Source organism: Gracilinanus agilis, chromosome 3 (assembly GCF_016433145.1).
Source record: "Gracilinanus agilis isolate LMUSP501 chromosome 3, AgileGrace, whole genome shotgun sequence".
NCBI classification, from domain to species: domain Eukaryota; kingdom Metazoa; phylum Chordata; class Mammalia; order Didelphimorphia; family Didelphidae; genus Gracilinanus; species Gracilinanus agilis.
Window position 1 is genome coordinate 28,869,323 of NC_058132.1, and position 16,042 is coordinate 28,885,364.

At 45.2% G+C, this 16,042-nt stretch overlaps 1 protein-coding gene across 1 annotated transcript; it reads left to right on the plus strand.

Moving 5' to 3' along the window:
* The first annotated feature begins 355 nt into the window (after nt 1-355).
* Nucleotides 356-4,357, plus strand: LOC123243030 (cytochrome c oxidase subunit 6B1). The gene is made up of 4 exons (XM_044671198.1): nt 356-471; nt 3,006-3,126; nt 3,670-3,770; nt 4,163-4,357. Exons 2-4 carry the CDS (start codon nt 3,021-3,023, stop codon nt 4,214-4,216), a joined length of 261 nt encoding a protein of 86 aa, XP_044527133.1. The 5' UTR covers nt 356-471; nt 3,006-3,020; the 3' UTR covers nt 4,217-4,357.
* Nucleotides 4,358-16,042: the final 11,685 nt, after the last annotated feature.

Consider the following 16,042-nt stretch of genomic DNA (forward strand, 5'->3'; position numbering starts at 1 on the left):
AACAAAGAATTAATTTAAAAAAAATTTCGGGCTCTTGAAAGATGTCGCGGGAGTCCTGGAGCCTGGGAGGGAAGAAAGGAGAGCGACAATATGGATCATATAACTTTGGAAAACTTATGTGGAAATCTGGTATTAAAATATATATATGTTTTTTAAAGAAGAGGGGAGGAGGGAGAAGAGGAACAAGGGGGCGGGACAGAATCGGGCTCCGGCGCTCTCGATGAGGATTGGCTCTTCGGGATGTGACGGGCGTGCCATGTGGTCCAATGGGGGCACGCAGCGCTCGCCTCCGCAGCCTCTCTAGCTTCTTCCGGAAGTCAGCCTCGCCTCCTTCTTGCTCGCTCTGCGTCCCGGGCTTACGCTTCCGTTTCCGGCCTCGGACCCTTAGCGCTGAGGGTCACATTGAGTCTGCGGTGCCCGCGGGATTAGCAGCAGAGACAGCGACAGTGACAGCGGCGGGAGCGACCTCAGGTGACCTCCCCCTTCCCGGGTGTGCGGGAGCCCCCCAGCCCCTTGGATACCCTTTACCCCTCTTTTTGCATTTGTCCTTTGCTGCGCTCCCCTCGATATGTCCATGCCCAGGCCTCCGCCCTGCCTGTGGGCTGCGTACCTTGACGGCTGCGCACTCCTGCACCCCGATATAGACCATGTACCTCACCTGCACTGCCAGGGGCCTGCGCATCCCTTGTACCCCAATATATGCCCTGCATCTCATTTTCTACCACTGCCTGAAAGCCGAACTTAGCTCATCGTAGCCTTTGTACCCCCATTCATGCCCTGCACCCCATCTTCTGCACTGCCTGAACGTTGCGCTCCCCGCACCCCGATATATGCCCTGTACCTCATCTGTCAGAATATACATTATAGCCTTTGTATCCTGATGTATACCCTCAACCCCACCTTCTGCACTACCTGAAGGCTTATAAATTGTAGCACCCTGCACCCCACCCTCTGCACTCGGCCTGTATGCTTTGCACTCTTCCCATATTATCAGAGCCCTTTGCGCCTCATCTTCACAACCTGAAGGCTGTGCTCTCCTATATATCATAGCCCTCTGCCCCCCATATCTACTATTAACCTCATCTTCTTCCCCATATACACCTTGCATCCCATCCTGCCTGTCTGCCTTGCACCCTTTCCCCATATCGCAGCCCTTTGCACCCTAGTTTATACCATATATTCTGCCTAATACACGTCCCAAATGCTGGAACCTAGATATCACAGCCAGCACCCCCTTTTTTTTTTTTTTTTTTTTTTAAACCCTTACCTTCCATCTTGGAGTCAATACTGTGTATTGGCTCCAAGGCAGAAGAGTGGTAAGGTCTAGGCAATGGGGGTTAAGTGACTTGCCTAGGGTCGGTCACACAGCTGGGAAGTGTCTGAAGCCATATTTGAATCCAGGACCTCCCCCCTTCTCTAGGCCTAGCTCAATCCACAGAGCTACCCAGCTGCCCCCACACCCTCATGTTTTTAATGTATCCCACCTTCAGTATTCTCCGTTATATACCTTATACCCCACCTTCTGAACCCTATGCTCCCTATATTTGCCCTGTGCCCCATCTTCTACACTCACCTGAATGCTGGGGCACCCCTCCCGTATATCTAACCAGTATCCTCATGTACTCTACACCCCACCTTCGATTCTCCTCTATGCTATGCATCCTTCCCATATAGCACAGCCATATACTCTGATCCCTTTCTTATACACTCTCCTGAATGCTGTATACCTTATCCCATTTTCCACACTGGCTGTGCAGTCCCTCCCATCTATTACAGTCCTTGCACCCCCATAGAGCCCCCATATCCACCTTTGATGCTTGTCCGTATTCTGCACACTCCATATATACCCTGTACCCTACCTTCTACACTCACCAGAATGCAGCACCCCATCCCCCATAGCTCAGCCCCTGCACTTCCATAGATCCTGGGCAACCCACCTTGTGTTCTCACCTTTATACTAATTGTGGTTAACAGATATCTGCACCTCACCATCACAGCCATATGCTTTGCATCCCACATCCTACACTCCTTCATATGTACCACAGACCCCGCCTTCTACACTTGTCTGTGTCATTAATCACAACCTCTTGTACTCTCCTATATTCCTGTACCCCATCTTCTACACTAATCTGAGGGCTGCACACCATATTCCACAGCTTTATCACCTAGAGCAGACAGTTCACCTTTTGGCCTCCCATCCCCTCCTCAGGGACCCCTCACCCTAATATCTCCATACTTGCCTCAGTGCCCCCAGCCTCTACTTCTGCCCATTAACAACATATCCCTGAATGTACCACGCCCCCCCCCCATTATATACACATATAGAGAATCTCACACATACTGCTGCATACCCTGCTCTCTCCACTTGTTTATTTTATTTTATTTTATTTAAACCCTTCCCTTCTGTTTTAGAATCCATACTGTGTATTGGTTCCAAGGCAGAATTGCACTAAGGGCTGGGCAGTGGGGGTTAAGTGACTTGACCAGGGTCACATAGCTAGGAAGTGTCTGAAGCGACATTAGAACCCAGGACCTCCCATCTCTAGGCTGGACTCTGTCCACTGAGCCACACAGCTGTCCCTTTCTACTTGTTTATATACCATGTACCTGGCCGTCTGCACACAGCCATTTGCCAGGACCCTGCCCTCTATCCACCCCTACCCCCAATCCCCACCCAGGCCTTCCAGATCTTCCAGATTCCCTTGTCCCCAATCCCCCACACACCATCCACTCTCCTTTAGCCCCCAGCCCAGTGGTTGTGCCTGGATGTATCACATAGCAGCCCATCTGTCTCCACCTCCACATAGACCAGCCTGTAGCCCCTCCAGACACCACCTCCTTCCTCATTCTTCCACACTGAACAGGCCTGGGCCTCAGAACCCTCGGTCTCTACCTGCTGCCCCTTTGGCCCTGCCTGCCCGGATGGACCAGACCACAGTGGGGTGGGGAGGGGCTTTATTCCATTGGTCTCAGGGTCCCTGAGTGACCCTCTGCTGTCCCTCCAGTCACCAGGAGCCACCATGTCTGAGGATATCAAGACCAAGATCCGAAACTACCGCACTGCACCCTTTGACAGCCGCTTCCCCAATCAGAACCAGACCCGTAACTGCTGGCAGAACTACCTGGGTATGTAGAGGCCCCACCACCACCACCACCACCAGCCCCACCCAGTACATGCTCTCAGCCTCTCCTCCCAGCATAAGCCTGAACGTGGGTGGTTGTGGTGGTGGTTGCTTTAACTAGACAATACAAAACCAATACAAAGGATACCAAACACACTATATTTCCCTATGCTTGGTCTTCTTCATAATCCTATGTGTTTTATTTCTATGCATTTAAAACATTCTGAGAAAAAGTCCACAAGATTCCCCAGACTTCCAAAGGGATGCATGATACAAAGAAAGTTCAGAATCCCTGTCTGTGTTATAGGAATCCTTCCTTCCTGAGCCCCAAAGTACTTCTGCAATTCAATAGGATGTCAGAGGGAAGAGACTTTCTTTGTGTCTCCATGCCTGGCACAGAGTAGACAAGAAATGCTGGTGATTTGCAGGTGTCTGGCCCCCTCTTGGGATCGCAGACCCTGAGATTCAGTTTCGTTCCCCCAGACCCCGGGGGCTTCTCCCATCTCCTCCAGGCCAGCTACTAAAGCCATCTCCTTTCACCTCCTAGATTTTCACCGTTGTGAGAAGGCCATGACTGCAAGAGGTGGTGATGTGTCTGTCTGCCAGTGGTACAAACGTGTCTACAAGTCCCTCTGTCCCTTGTCCTGGGTATGTGGCTGTGGGAGGCTTTGTTTTTGTTTGGGAGGGAGAGGGGGTGTACTGGGTCCATCCTTCCATTTCTACCTGCTGGCCTTTAGTGACTCTCCTAACCAAGAGTGCCATGCTATCTCTCCAGCTTACCGGGACCTGAAACTTGCCTGCCTTTTGCCCCTGCTTAGGATTAGCTCCCCACAGTGCAGGGGCTAATTGTGTCCTAGAGCGAGGAAGCCTAGGTACTAGCCTTGACCTTTGTGGGACCCTGAGAAAGTCTCTGCCCTTCTTTCTTCTGAGAAAGAAGGAATAAGCTTTTGGGGTGGGAGTGCTGAGATAAAGGAATGTGGGTCACATGAAATAAATAGAATAAGGCCTGAAGGAGGTTGGTATTTTTCTATCATCTGCAGGTGAATACTTGGGATGATCGCAGAGCAGAAGAAACCTTCCCTGGCAAGATCTGAGCAGCTTCCTTTTCCTCCCTTCTCCCCCACCCCAATGTCTGGGGCTGGATCCCTTCTTCCCTCAGAGTGGGGGGAATGTGATCTGTGGCTACTCCTACCCTGAGGGGCCTGAATCATGTTAAAATAAACTGTTGGAATCAAGCAAGTGTTGAGTGTCCTTGAATGTCCATAGCAGGCTGGGGAGGGAAGGAGAGGGGAAACAACATTACCCACCTACCCCGACTTCTGGCGCCCATGAACCTGGAGTTACCTGCCTTTGCCTGTAGGTATTTCATGGGCCCCTTCCTAGGTGGGCATAGCCAAGATCTCAAAGCACCTCTCCAGAACAGCACATCTCAGGTGCCAATGTGAGCTGAACAGTGGGCAGAGTTTTCTTCACTCTGGAGACTTAAATGGGTTTGGGGGGATTGGAGAGCTGGAGAGACTAGGCCTCTTCTCTGTGGGGGACCCTGTGTTTTGTCCCAGGGAGACAAGGATGAGATGGGCCAATCCCTCACCCAACCTTTGTTGAGTGTCTATGAAGTTAGATTTTCTGAGAAAGCTTGTGCCTTTCATGCGTTGGTCCGTGTTTATTATTTTAATTCCAGGTCGAAACCTAAAACTGTGTGTAAAATGACCAAGTTGGACTTCCTTTACCAGCTTCTCCTCCTGTTATACACAGGATTGTCCCTACTGTAGTGGAAACTTAACAAAGCAGATAAAGTGGTTTTTGTGTGGGAACAAGGTTGGTTTGGAGTTGGGTTCCTGATTAAAGTTGGTATTTTAACTAAAGATGTTAGAAAAGCAGATAAGATGGCTCATTTAGTGTGAGTCGTTTTACTAATCACTTAAGCCAGTGCTTGGCACTTGGTGCTAGAAGAGGACCAAATGACGTATAAATATGAAAAATAATAAAGGCTGCTATAATAATATAAATTAATATTTTAATTAAAGCCATGCTGATAGATAAAGTTATTAGACCACGCGCTTGTAAGCATTCAAAACTTGCCGCCTAGCCATAATTGTCTCCTGTCTCCTCCCGAGTCTGCTGGCCAAGAGCCCACTCCCTCCTAACCCAGGAGATTTAAACTCTTCTCTGCATGGAGACGCAGGCGTCCCCACGCCCAAAGAACCGGAAACGGAAACCCGTTGGACCACGGGGAAATGTAGTTTGACAATTTCCACGTGTCCATAGAAAATATATATACTTTTAGATAGCATCTCCCAAATTTCACTTTTACAGACATCACTGTCAGGGTCCATGTACAGTGTGTCTGACTGTGACTGATCAAACCAGTATGAGCCGGGCACCAACAGCCCTATGAACATTGGGGATGGGGAGGGCTCTAGATTTGTGCATCCCACTTTTGAGCTCCTGCAGTTCTGCTTTGCTCGTAGAACACTGCCGTCTTCTTTGAGGTGGGCACTCCGTGCTGAACGGTCCTGTGCCAGGGTCTCCCATGACTCACAATTGACAACATGGTTCTCCCGAGAGACCTTGAGAGTGTCCTTGTATCTCTTCTGACCTCTGTGTGCATTTGCCTTGTGTGAGCTCTCTATAAAATAGCCTTTTAGGCAAACAAACATTTGGCATTCAGACCAACATGGCCAACCCATCAGAGCTGGGCCCTCTGCAGTAGTGAAGCTTGACAGTTCAGGCTGAGAAAAGACCTCAGTGTCTGGTCCTTATCTTACCTGTACCTTCAGGACCTTCCTAAGACAATTCAAATGGAAGTGATTCTGTTTTAATCTGTGTGGATGGTTAGGTTGAGCTCTAGAACAGATCTGGTTTAGGAGGCTTGGCCAGGTCGTTAGAAAAGGTAAGAAGAAAAAAAACAAAACTGATAGATTTGGAATCAGGAAGACCTGAGTTCAAATCTTCACTCAGGCACTTACTAGCTATCAAGCAAGTCATTTCACCTTCTTAGCCTCAGTTTCCTCATCTGTAAAGTGGGAACAATATCACCTACTTTGAAGGGTGGTTGTGAGAAACAAATGACATGGAAGGTTCTGTAAATGCTAAAACTCTAACGGCCTTTAGGTGGCACCAGAATACATAGTACTTAATTTCAACATCAGTTTCAGCTTCCCCAAGAATGGTCAACTATGGGGGCAGCTGAGTGGCTCAGTGGATTGAGAGCCAGGCCCAGAGATGGGAGGTCCTGGGTTCACAGACACTTCCCAGCTGTGTGACCCTGGGCAAGTCACTTGACCCCCATTGCTTAGCCCTTATTGCTCTACACTGTATTGATTCCAAGACGGAAGGTAAGGGTTAAAAAAAAAAAAAAGACAAGAACTATGATACCCATTATAAATATGAAATCATGTAAAATATGTCTACATTAGCTATTTTGTACCACTACATTTCTACCCTCTGAGCCCTTCTCTGTACTCACACAGCCACCATCTTAGATTTAGGTCCTCATCACATCTTTCCTGGCTGTACTATTTCTTTTCTTTTCTTTTCTTTTCTCTTCTCTCCTTTTCTTTTCTTTTCTCTCCTTTTCTCTTCTCTTCTTTTCTTTTATTAACCTTTGCCTTCTCTCTTAGTATCTAAACTATATTTTGGTTCTAACACAAAAAAAAAAAAAACAGCAAGGACTAGACAATTGGAGTTAAGTAACTTGTCCAAGGTCATACAGCTGAGAAGCATCTGAGACCATATTTGAACCCAGGACCTCCTCTCTCTAGATTGGCCAGACTATTTCAATAGCTTTGTAACTCGTCTCCCTGATTCAAGACCTCTCTGCAATCCATCCTCCATATAGTTGCCAAAAATGATTTTCCTTCTCTACAGCCCTGACTGTTATTCTCCCACTCAGTGAACATCAGTGACTCCCTGTCGTTACTGGGATAAGCTCAGAGTTACAAATTTATAATTGGAAAGAACCTCAGCGTCTAGTAAGTTTGATGGTCTCATTTTTATAGATGAGGAAACTAAACTCGATTTCACTTTTAAAGCCCTTCCCAATCGGCCCCCAACCTGGCTTTCCAGCCCCTTCAGAGCCTTCTATCTGTTCCTCACCAGGGGATTTTCATCTCCCGTCTTCCTGCTTTTGCTCCCCATGCCTAGAATGTGCTCCCTCTTTACCTACCCCTCCTTCCAGACACAGCCCCTCAATCATTTTTTTTTTTAATGCCTTTGCCTTCCATCTTAGAATCAATACTGTGTATTGGCTCCTAGGCAAGAGAGTGGTCAGGGCTAGGCAGTGGCGGGTTAAGTGACTTGCCCAGGGTCACACAGCTAGGAAGTGTCCAAGGTCACATTTGAACCCAGGACCTCCCATCTCTGTGCCTGGTTCTCAATCCACTGAGCCGCCCAGCTGCCCCAAATCGTCCCCTTCTACATGGAGCCCTTCCCAGTCTCCTTTCCTAAATCCCTTGCATTTGGCTAACTTCTATTTATTTTCTTTTAATTTATACTGCATATACTCATGTAAGTACACATCGCCCTATTAGAATTCATTTCCTTATTTATATATTATTTTGCTTTTTGCCTTTGATTCCCCAGTGCCTGGCCCGGCCCAGTATTAAATGCTTGTGGATTGAGTCAGACACTGTGAAGAAGACAAAACTAACCAGACCCTTCCCTCAGGGCACTTACATTGAATGGGGAGAAGGAAACCAGACACTATTTTTTATTTTGTCCTTAGGAATCCCAGCATCTAGCAGTGCCCAGCGTATAGTAGGTCTTTTTTTTTTTTTTTTTAAATTTTTTTAAACCCTTAACTTCTGCGTAGTGGCTCCTAGGTGGAAGAGTGGTAAGGGTGGGCAATGGGGGTCAAGTGACTTGCCCAGGGTCACACAGCTGGGAAGTGTCTGAGGCCGGATTTGAACCCAGGACCTCCCGTCTCTAGGCCTGACTCTCCATCCACTGAGCTACCCAGCTGCCCCCATAGTAGGTCCTTAATCAGTCAGTGTTTGTTGGGAACTTTCCCAATAGTCTAGCTGAAAGGTATCAACCTCACTAGCCTTTTGCCACTAGGTGGTACATGGTAATCGGTAAATGTTAACTAAAGCTAGGCACAGGGATGGATGGAGAGGTCAGAGATGACCAGGGGGGCTTGTTAGGACTGGAGGGACCAGGGCTGGGGAGCCTCAGGATGCTGGATCTCCTTCCCTTCGTCATCTCAGCAACTCTTGGGCTATTGCTAGACAAAGCTGTTTAACCTCTGCGCACACATCTACACTAACCTGATCCCCCTCCCCTTAGTGGATTTATCCAGTTCCCACCATGTTATTCTCATGGCTAGCACTGATCATGAAACAGACCCAGAGGCTCTTTGAGCTCTAACCTTAGGGGGGAGCCAAAACCCTGAGGGTGAAACCTCCTGAAGTTTGGTGACTCAAACGAAAGAAGAACCAGGACTCCTGGGTCCCCCTAACCCAGTGATTCCCAAAGTGGGCACCACCGCCCCCTGGTGGGTGCTGCAGCGATCCAGATCCAGGGAAGCGGTGATGGCCACAGGTGCATTTCTGAGTTCAATAAATAGTTTCATAATTTCAAAGTTCAATGTTTCTAATTTACACCTTTCCTATATTTTACGAAAAAGGTAGAAACATTAATACATATATCTTTCCTATTCATTGCTATTAAAATTTTTTTAAAAATTAATTTCCAGGGGGCTAAGTAATATTTTTTCTGGAAAGGGGGTGGGAGGCCAAAAAAGTTTGGGAACCCCTGGCCTAGCCTCTGGGGCAGGGGAAAAGCTCCAACAATTAGCTCCGTGATTCTGGGCAAAAGTCTTGACCTCTCTTGACCTCAGTCTCCTTATCCGTAAAATGAGAAGACAAGGGGCAGCTGGGTAGCTCAGTGGAGTGAGAGTCAGGCCTAGAGACGGGAGGTCCTGGGTTCAAATGTGGCCTCAAGACACTTCCCAGCTGTGTGACCCTGGGCAAGTCACTTGACCCCCATTGCCCACCCTTACCAATCTTCCACCTATGAGACAATACACCGAAGTACAAGGGTTAAAAAAAAAAAAATGAGAAGACAAACTGTTGGAGTAGGAACACAGGCAAAAGCATATATTTCATCACTTGTTTATTTGGGTATACTTTGGGGGTTTGGGCTCTATAAGATTATTCACTCACTGAAATGAATGATATGGAAATATGTTTTGCGTGATAGCACATGTATAACCCAGATTGGATTGGTTGTCAGCGCCGGGAGGGAGATAGCACAAATCATGTAACTTTGGAAAACTTATGTGTAAATTTGTTATTGGAATAAAATGAAAGATTTTTTTAAAAAGATAATGCATGTATAACCCAGCTTGTCAGCTCCGAGAGGAGGGAGGGAAGAAAGGAGGAAGACAATATGGATCATATAACTTCAAAGACTTATCTGAAAATTTGTTATTAAAAATTTTTTAAATAAGAATTCAGGACGAGACGATGATATCTGGCGTTTGTAAAGCATTTTAGTTTAAAATTTTTTATTTTATTTTTATTATCAAGCAACACGTACTTTCCAATTGGTCATTTTTTAAAATTAAGTTTATTTATTTAATTAATTTAGAAGATGTTCCCATGGTTACCTGATTCATGTTCTTTCTCTCCCCTCCTCCCACCTCCCCTCCTGTAGCCAACGAGCAATTCCACTGGGTTTTACATGTGTCATTGATCAAGTTGGTCATTGTTATAAGAGCGAACTCATATAAAACCCAAATCCCAAAATAAAACTGAATATATTGATGAGAAAGAAAGTCCATTTCGATCTGCATCCATCTGACTCTTTCTCTGGAGGTAGAGAACATCCCTGTCATTAGTCTTTCAGGATTGTCCCTGATCTTTGCTTTGCTTTGCTGAGAGGAGCCAAGTTTTCACAGATGATCATCAGACAATATTGCTGTTACTATGTATAATGTTCTCCTGGTTCTGCTTATTTCACTCTGCATCCGTTCATGGAGCTCTTTCCAGCTTTTTCCTGTTCTTCTTTCCTTACACAAGCACGATAGTCTTTCATCACCAACATGTACTGTAAAAAGTAATTTGGGAAATGTATAAAACTACATTTCCCGTGATCCAACATGGTCCAACTGGTTTCCGTTTCCGACGTCTTGACGCAGGGGAGAGCTTAAATCTCCTGGGTTAGGAGGGAGTGCTCTCTTTGCGAGTAGGCCATGGCCAGGAAACAGGAGACAAAATGGAGGTGGCGGCAGTTTTGAATGCTTACAAGCGCGTGGTCTAATGATTTTATCTATCAAAATGGCTTTAATTAAAATACTAATTTATATTATTATCACAGCCTTTATCATTTTTCATATTTACAATTATGGCAACCAGAAGTTTGGAAATAGAATTTTCAATTTTCTAGATAGCCTAAGAGGAAAAAGCCATGCGGCTCTGGGACCCAGAGTCTCAGAAGCGAATTTTCTAGATAGCCTAACTATAGCCATGCCTGCTTTTTGGCCATCTGGCTCAGCTCTTTTGAGCACTTTTTTAAAAAAGGAAAGTGACTTTCCTTGCCATGCTTTTGCTAAAAGCAAGAGCACGTTTTTGCCTCCAGTGGGACTCAGCCGGCCAGTCCAGCCCAAGCCACCTTGGGAGGGAGGTCAGGCCAGCCGATTCGGGCTTTTGGCTTTAAACTAAAATGCCGGAGCCCAGCCAATGTGCTGCTGCTGATGCTGCTGCTGCTGATGCTTTTCTTGCTGCTGATGCTGCTGATCCTGACCACTTCCACTTCAACCCCGAGCTCCAGAACCTGAGATTTCCAGGACGGAACCCAGTCCTGCCGCCTTTGCTGAGATCGAGACCTCCAGAGACTGCTTCAGCTCTGACGCAAACCATTTGGGTATATTCCCCTTTCTCCCTATTTCTAGCCTTAGACCTAATTAGGCAACAACCCACACAGACTCTACACGTGGGTAGTTTTCCTGAGCTTTTCTCCTCTAACCCCAAGCCCACGTGGACCTAGCATCTGAACCTCTCAGGCGCTTGGCCTATTCAAACTTTTGCGATTATTAAAAAAACTGAACTTAGGGGAAGCCTATTCACCCCATACCTGCTCAGAACTTTGAACTGATAGCAAAGACTGGTGATAAAAAAAAAAAAACCCTTAAACTCAGCAGAACTCAATCAAAAGAACCTTAAATTGAAATCAGGGGTGAACTTTTAAAACCTCGGAACTGAATGAGCTTTATTTCTGTTTTAAAAAGACTGTATCTTACTGTATATTGCTAATTAGTTTTGTTAATTAATCTTGCTTACTTCGTTGATATTCCTGTTGCACTGAATCATTTTACGCTAATGAAGTTTCTGCTTATGATGTTATTATATTTACTAATTTACTTAAAGCTTACTGTATCAGAAACAATGCGGTTATATGTACCACCTATGAACATCTTATAGAGCACATGTCTTTAAAATTTATTCTGTCTTGGTAATTGCAAAGAACCTTGAGAGTTTCCATGCTTTAAATATTACCTTGTAATTTTACAAGAGATCTTTTTTAACTTTTACTTTAAATCCTTAAGAAATTGTTGTCTTAAAGGATAAAGCTTTTAGATATTTTATTATAAGAGATATTATTGCCTTAAATGGGTAGAAGCATTCCTATCCAGGATTTTTTTAAAAACAGGAAGCCAAGGAGCTCCTGTATATTCTTATCTGAGGATGATTATACCAGAAGGTTTCTTTTTTAAATATCACATTTTGCTATGGAAGCAATAACAGCATTTGCCAAGGGTTAAAAGTTGTAACAAGTATATAATTTTGAACATCATTATTTATTGTTTTAAAATGTGCTACTGGAAATAATGGTACTCTATTTGAATGTGCATTGTGAATCTGCTTTTTGTAAGATCCATTTTCACTCACAAAATGAAAACCTCATTTTGGGGTAACATAACCCTTCTAGTTCTAAGCTATATATATATATATTTTTTTTTTTGATTTTTGAAACATTTTTCTAATGAGAAATTGATTTTCCCTTTTTATCATCTTGTACTGGAAGTACATATATAATCATTATTTATCCTTTTTCTGAGTCTACAGCAAATACCTGAGCCTATAGGACTGTGATTTAAATGCCTTTCTGATTCCAGAAGGGAATATGAAAGCCATTAATAGTGCTAAAAAAAGCACATGGTCAGAGACTTGACTGACTAAGATCTGCAAAATAGCAGTTCTATGCCAATACATTAGGGCTTGAAATTGGGTTTGAGTCCTGGAGTCCCAGTCTTTTCTAAAACTTTAGAGGACGTGGGTCCCCTCGACTTAGATTCCTAGAAAGCACCTAAGATTGGTTATTTACTTGGCTCACTTCCCTAAAAAGCTGATGATAAGTCAGATCAGAGAGAGACATTTTCCTTATGTCCTGGCCCTGAATGGGTAATTGCACACTGTGAATTCACTTTAATTAGACCTTCATTCAAAGGTCTAAGTTTATTTTCCCCAGATTTTTTTGCACATTTTACATTTCACAAGTTAATTTTTTCTTTTTTCTTGAATTTTATTCTTTTTATTTTGCCAATTGAATTCATATAAACCCCCAGGACTCAGCCACTCATCCTTAGCTGACCTGAGATACCCTTTTTTAGAAAAAAGGTGTGTTTAAGAATTACCTCACGGGGATATCTGTTAAGTTTTTTAAAATTCGATAATGTAAAAATATATGTATATTTATTTAACTCTTTTAGGAGTAATTTCACGGGGAATTATATAAAATCTTAGAAGAAAATGTATGTTTTGTAATCTATAATGTAAGGTTTAAATTCTTTTGAGAATAATTTCAGGATAAGGACCTTGCCATCTCCCCAGAATCCAGACGACGAACTTGTTTTGGTGAAGACACCATGAAGATGTCTGAAAAGCCTTCACTGTACCATGAAGACCAAACTTTGAACTTTGGGGTGCAGTTGATTGAACTATGGGGAGTTGAAATTGAGTTGTATGTATTGTTTTAAATTGTACACTGTGCCAGTGGGGGACAGCCCCCCAAATTGGTTTTTTGTCAATGCGTCTAATTTTAACCATTTGTTCATCTATTTCTTTTATCCCCAAAATTCCTGAAAATTTTAGAAGTTGCTATTTTTACAGGTCCAGCGAAGAAAAAAGGACTAACCTTTTTTTTTGCCGGACCTCACGGGGAATTGTAAAAAGTAATTTGGGAAATGTATAAAACTACATTTCCCGTGATCCAACATGGTCCAACTGATTTCCGTCTCCTATGTCTTGACACAGGGGAGAGCTTAAATCTCGTGGGTTAGGAGGGAGTGCTCTCTTTGCGAGTAGGCCATGGCCAGGAAACAGGAGACAAAATGGAGGTGGCGGCAGTTTTGAATGCTTACAAGCGCGTGGTCTAATGATTTTATCTATCAAAATGGCTTTAATTAAAATACTAATTTATATTATTATCACAGCCTTTATCATTTTTCATATTTACAGTACCGCACTTTGTTCAGCCATTCCCTAGTTGGTGGGCATCATCTCAATTTCCAATTCTTTGCCACCACAAAAAGAGCTGCTATAAATGTTTTTGTACAAGTAGGTCTTTTCCCCTTTTGTAAACCATTTAAAAACATTTTCTTATCTGGGCCCCACGGGCATTTTATAGGTGAGAAAATGGTGGCTCCGAGTGATTCAGCCTTGGTTGCACAGCCAAGATATATGATTTGAACACAGGTCTTGGTACTCCAAAACACTCTATCCACAACTAGTTATATCGCCTCCCAGTCTCCAAAGGGCTGTGCATCTTTGATCATCCATAAATCTCCTGCGTTCCATTTCCTTTCCACCCTGCTTCCAACGTCCTTATGGAAATGGTGGTTTTGAGAACACCTGGGAACTCTCTCAAAAACACACCTGTGGGTGAATAAACATCTTCCTCTCTCTGCTCTGCGCCTTCCTCTGGGGAACTGAGAAGCATTTTTGTGGCTTCACGGATTGGTCTCTCCCAATCCTGCCCGGCTTCATTTGGGTGTCCGGGAGGTTGCTTGTTGATTTAATAGAGTAGATGCAAAATCTGGCTGGGCCTCATTTTGGACTTCCTGTGATCTCCTGGCTATGGGGTAGGAATCCATTGGGCACATGGAGGAAAAGCCCGGACGGGCAGTTAACCAGGGCTGCAGCTACACCGCCCCCCCCTTGAAAGTAACACCACCAGACGTGGAAAAAGGGACAGAGAACGCCAAGGCAGCCCTCCCTCCGCCCCAGGTGTGATATCCAGCTCTGCCCGGAGAGGGTCAGAGGACACATCTACCTCTGGAGACCCCAGCCATGTCAGGGAGGGAGGTCTGGGGAAGGGAGGAAAGGGCTGAGGCTCAAGCCCTCCCAGGGAGACTTTGCATCATGGGCTGGAGGGAAGGTCCATCCTTGCCCGGACCTTGCATATTGAAATCTTGTCACCCTCTGCCCCATCCAAGATTGGATCCTCCTCCCCTTTGTTCAGTAGTTTCAGTTGTGTCTGATTCTTTATGACCCTGTCTGCCATTTTCTTGGTGAAGATACTGGAGTGGTTTGCCATATCCTTCTCCAGCTGATTTGACAGATGAGGAAACTGAGGCAAACAAGGTTAAGTAATGTGCCTAGGGTTTCACTGCTAGTTAGTGTCTGGAGCTGGATTTGAACTCAGATCTCCCTGCCTCCAAACTCAGCATTCTATCCATGCATTGAGCCACCTACCTTCCCATCTTTAAACAAGATATAATGCTTCTATTCTTTTACATGCTGCCCTCCTAACCTATGATTATGGGATCCTAGCTCGAAGGGACTCCAGAGGCCCAGGAAGGGTGAGGCAAAGCATCAAAGACAGGATTTGAACCCAAATCTTCTGACTCTAAAGCCAGGGCCCTTCTCACTGTGCCACGCACCTCCTGTTTTCTTTCTTCCCTTGGATCTGAGATCTCCCCGGGCTCATAATAATTAGTGACTCCACACACCGTCTGTGCCTCTCCTCCATGAAAAGCTGCTGGGTTCGTCCACTCTTTTCACCTCCAGACTTGGTGGGAAGGGATTTATAATGGGGAATCCCAGATTTGGAACTGGAAGAGACCTCGGCAACCATCTCATCCAGTCCCACCACTTTATAGATGAGGAATCTGAGGCCAAGATAGGCCAACCGACTTGTTCTAGGTCACACGCTAGCCTCGGAATTCCCGAACTCTACTTGGGCTGGCTGGCACGTCTCACCCCTGAAAGGAGCTCCTTTGCTCGCTGTGGTTTAACTGACCTTTACTGGTCCCTGCAGGGGCTTCCACCAGATGAACTCACCTCCTCCTAGGCACACACCACATTCTGATAAAGTCACCCCATTGGGTAGGAAATCAAAGAGGTTTAAGAAAAAATAAAGAAAGGGGCTGGGGGTGGGTGGGAGGTTTTCTCTCCATGTTCAAGGACGGTTGAGGTAGCCTGAAGACAGTTCATGGGGGCCAAGGGCATTTGAAGGAGGCAAGGGCTAGACACTAGCCTAAATTACCCTCTCCCGACTTCCACACCTCCCGAGCTTTAGGGATGGCTTCTGTTGATGTAGTTCAATTGTAGCCAACTTTTCATGACCCCATTCGGAGTTTTCTTGGCAGAGATACTAGACTGGTTTGCCATTTCTTTCTCCAGCTCATCTTACAGATGAGGAAACTGAGGCAAACAGAGTTAATTGATTTGCCCAGGGTGACACAGCTAGAGTCTGAGACTAGATTTGAACTCAAGTCTTCCTGACTCCAGGCTTGGAACTCATCCACTGGACCACCTAATTGCCCCCCAGGGGTGGTCTACTCCTTTAGAATATAAGCTTTTTCAGGGTAAGAACTTCCTTCACTTTTGTGTTCCTCTCCTCAGTGCTTAGCTCATGTTTGGCTTCCAATAAGCACTTGGTAAGTGTTTAAGAAGGGCCAGTTAGGGGGCAGCTGG

Coding starts and splice junctions, on each gene's coding strand:
- LOC123243030 (XM_044671198.1), top strand. CDS start 3,021: ATGTCTGAGGATATCAAGACCAAGATCCGAAACTACCGCACTGCACCC. Junction 3,127..3,669: donor CTGCTGGCAGAACTACCTGG/GTATGTAGAGGC, acceptor TTCACCTCCTAG/ATTTTCACCGTTGTGAGAAG. Junction 3,771..4,162: donor CCCTCTGTCCCTTGTCCTGG/GTATGTGGCTGT, acceptor TATCATCTGCAG/GTGAATACTTGGGATGATCG.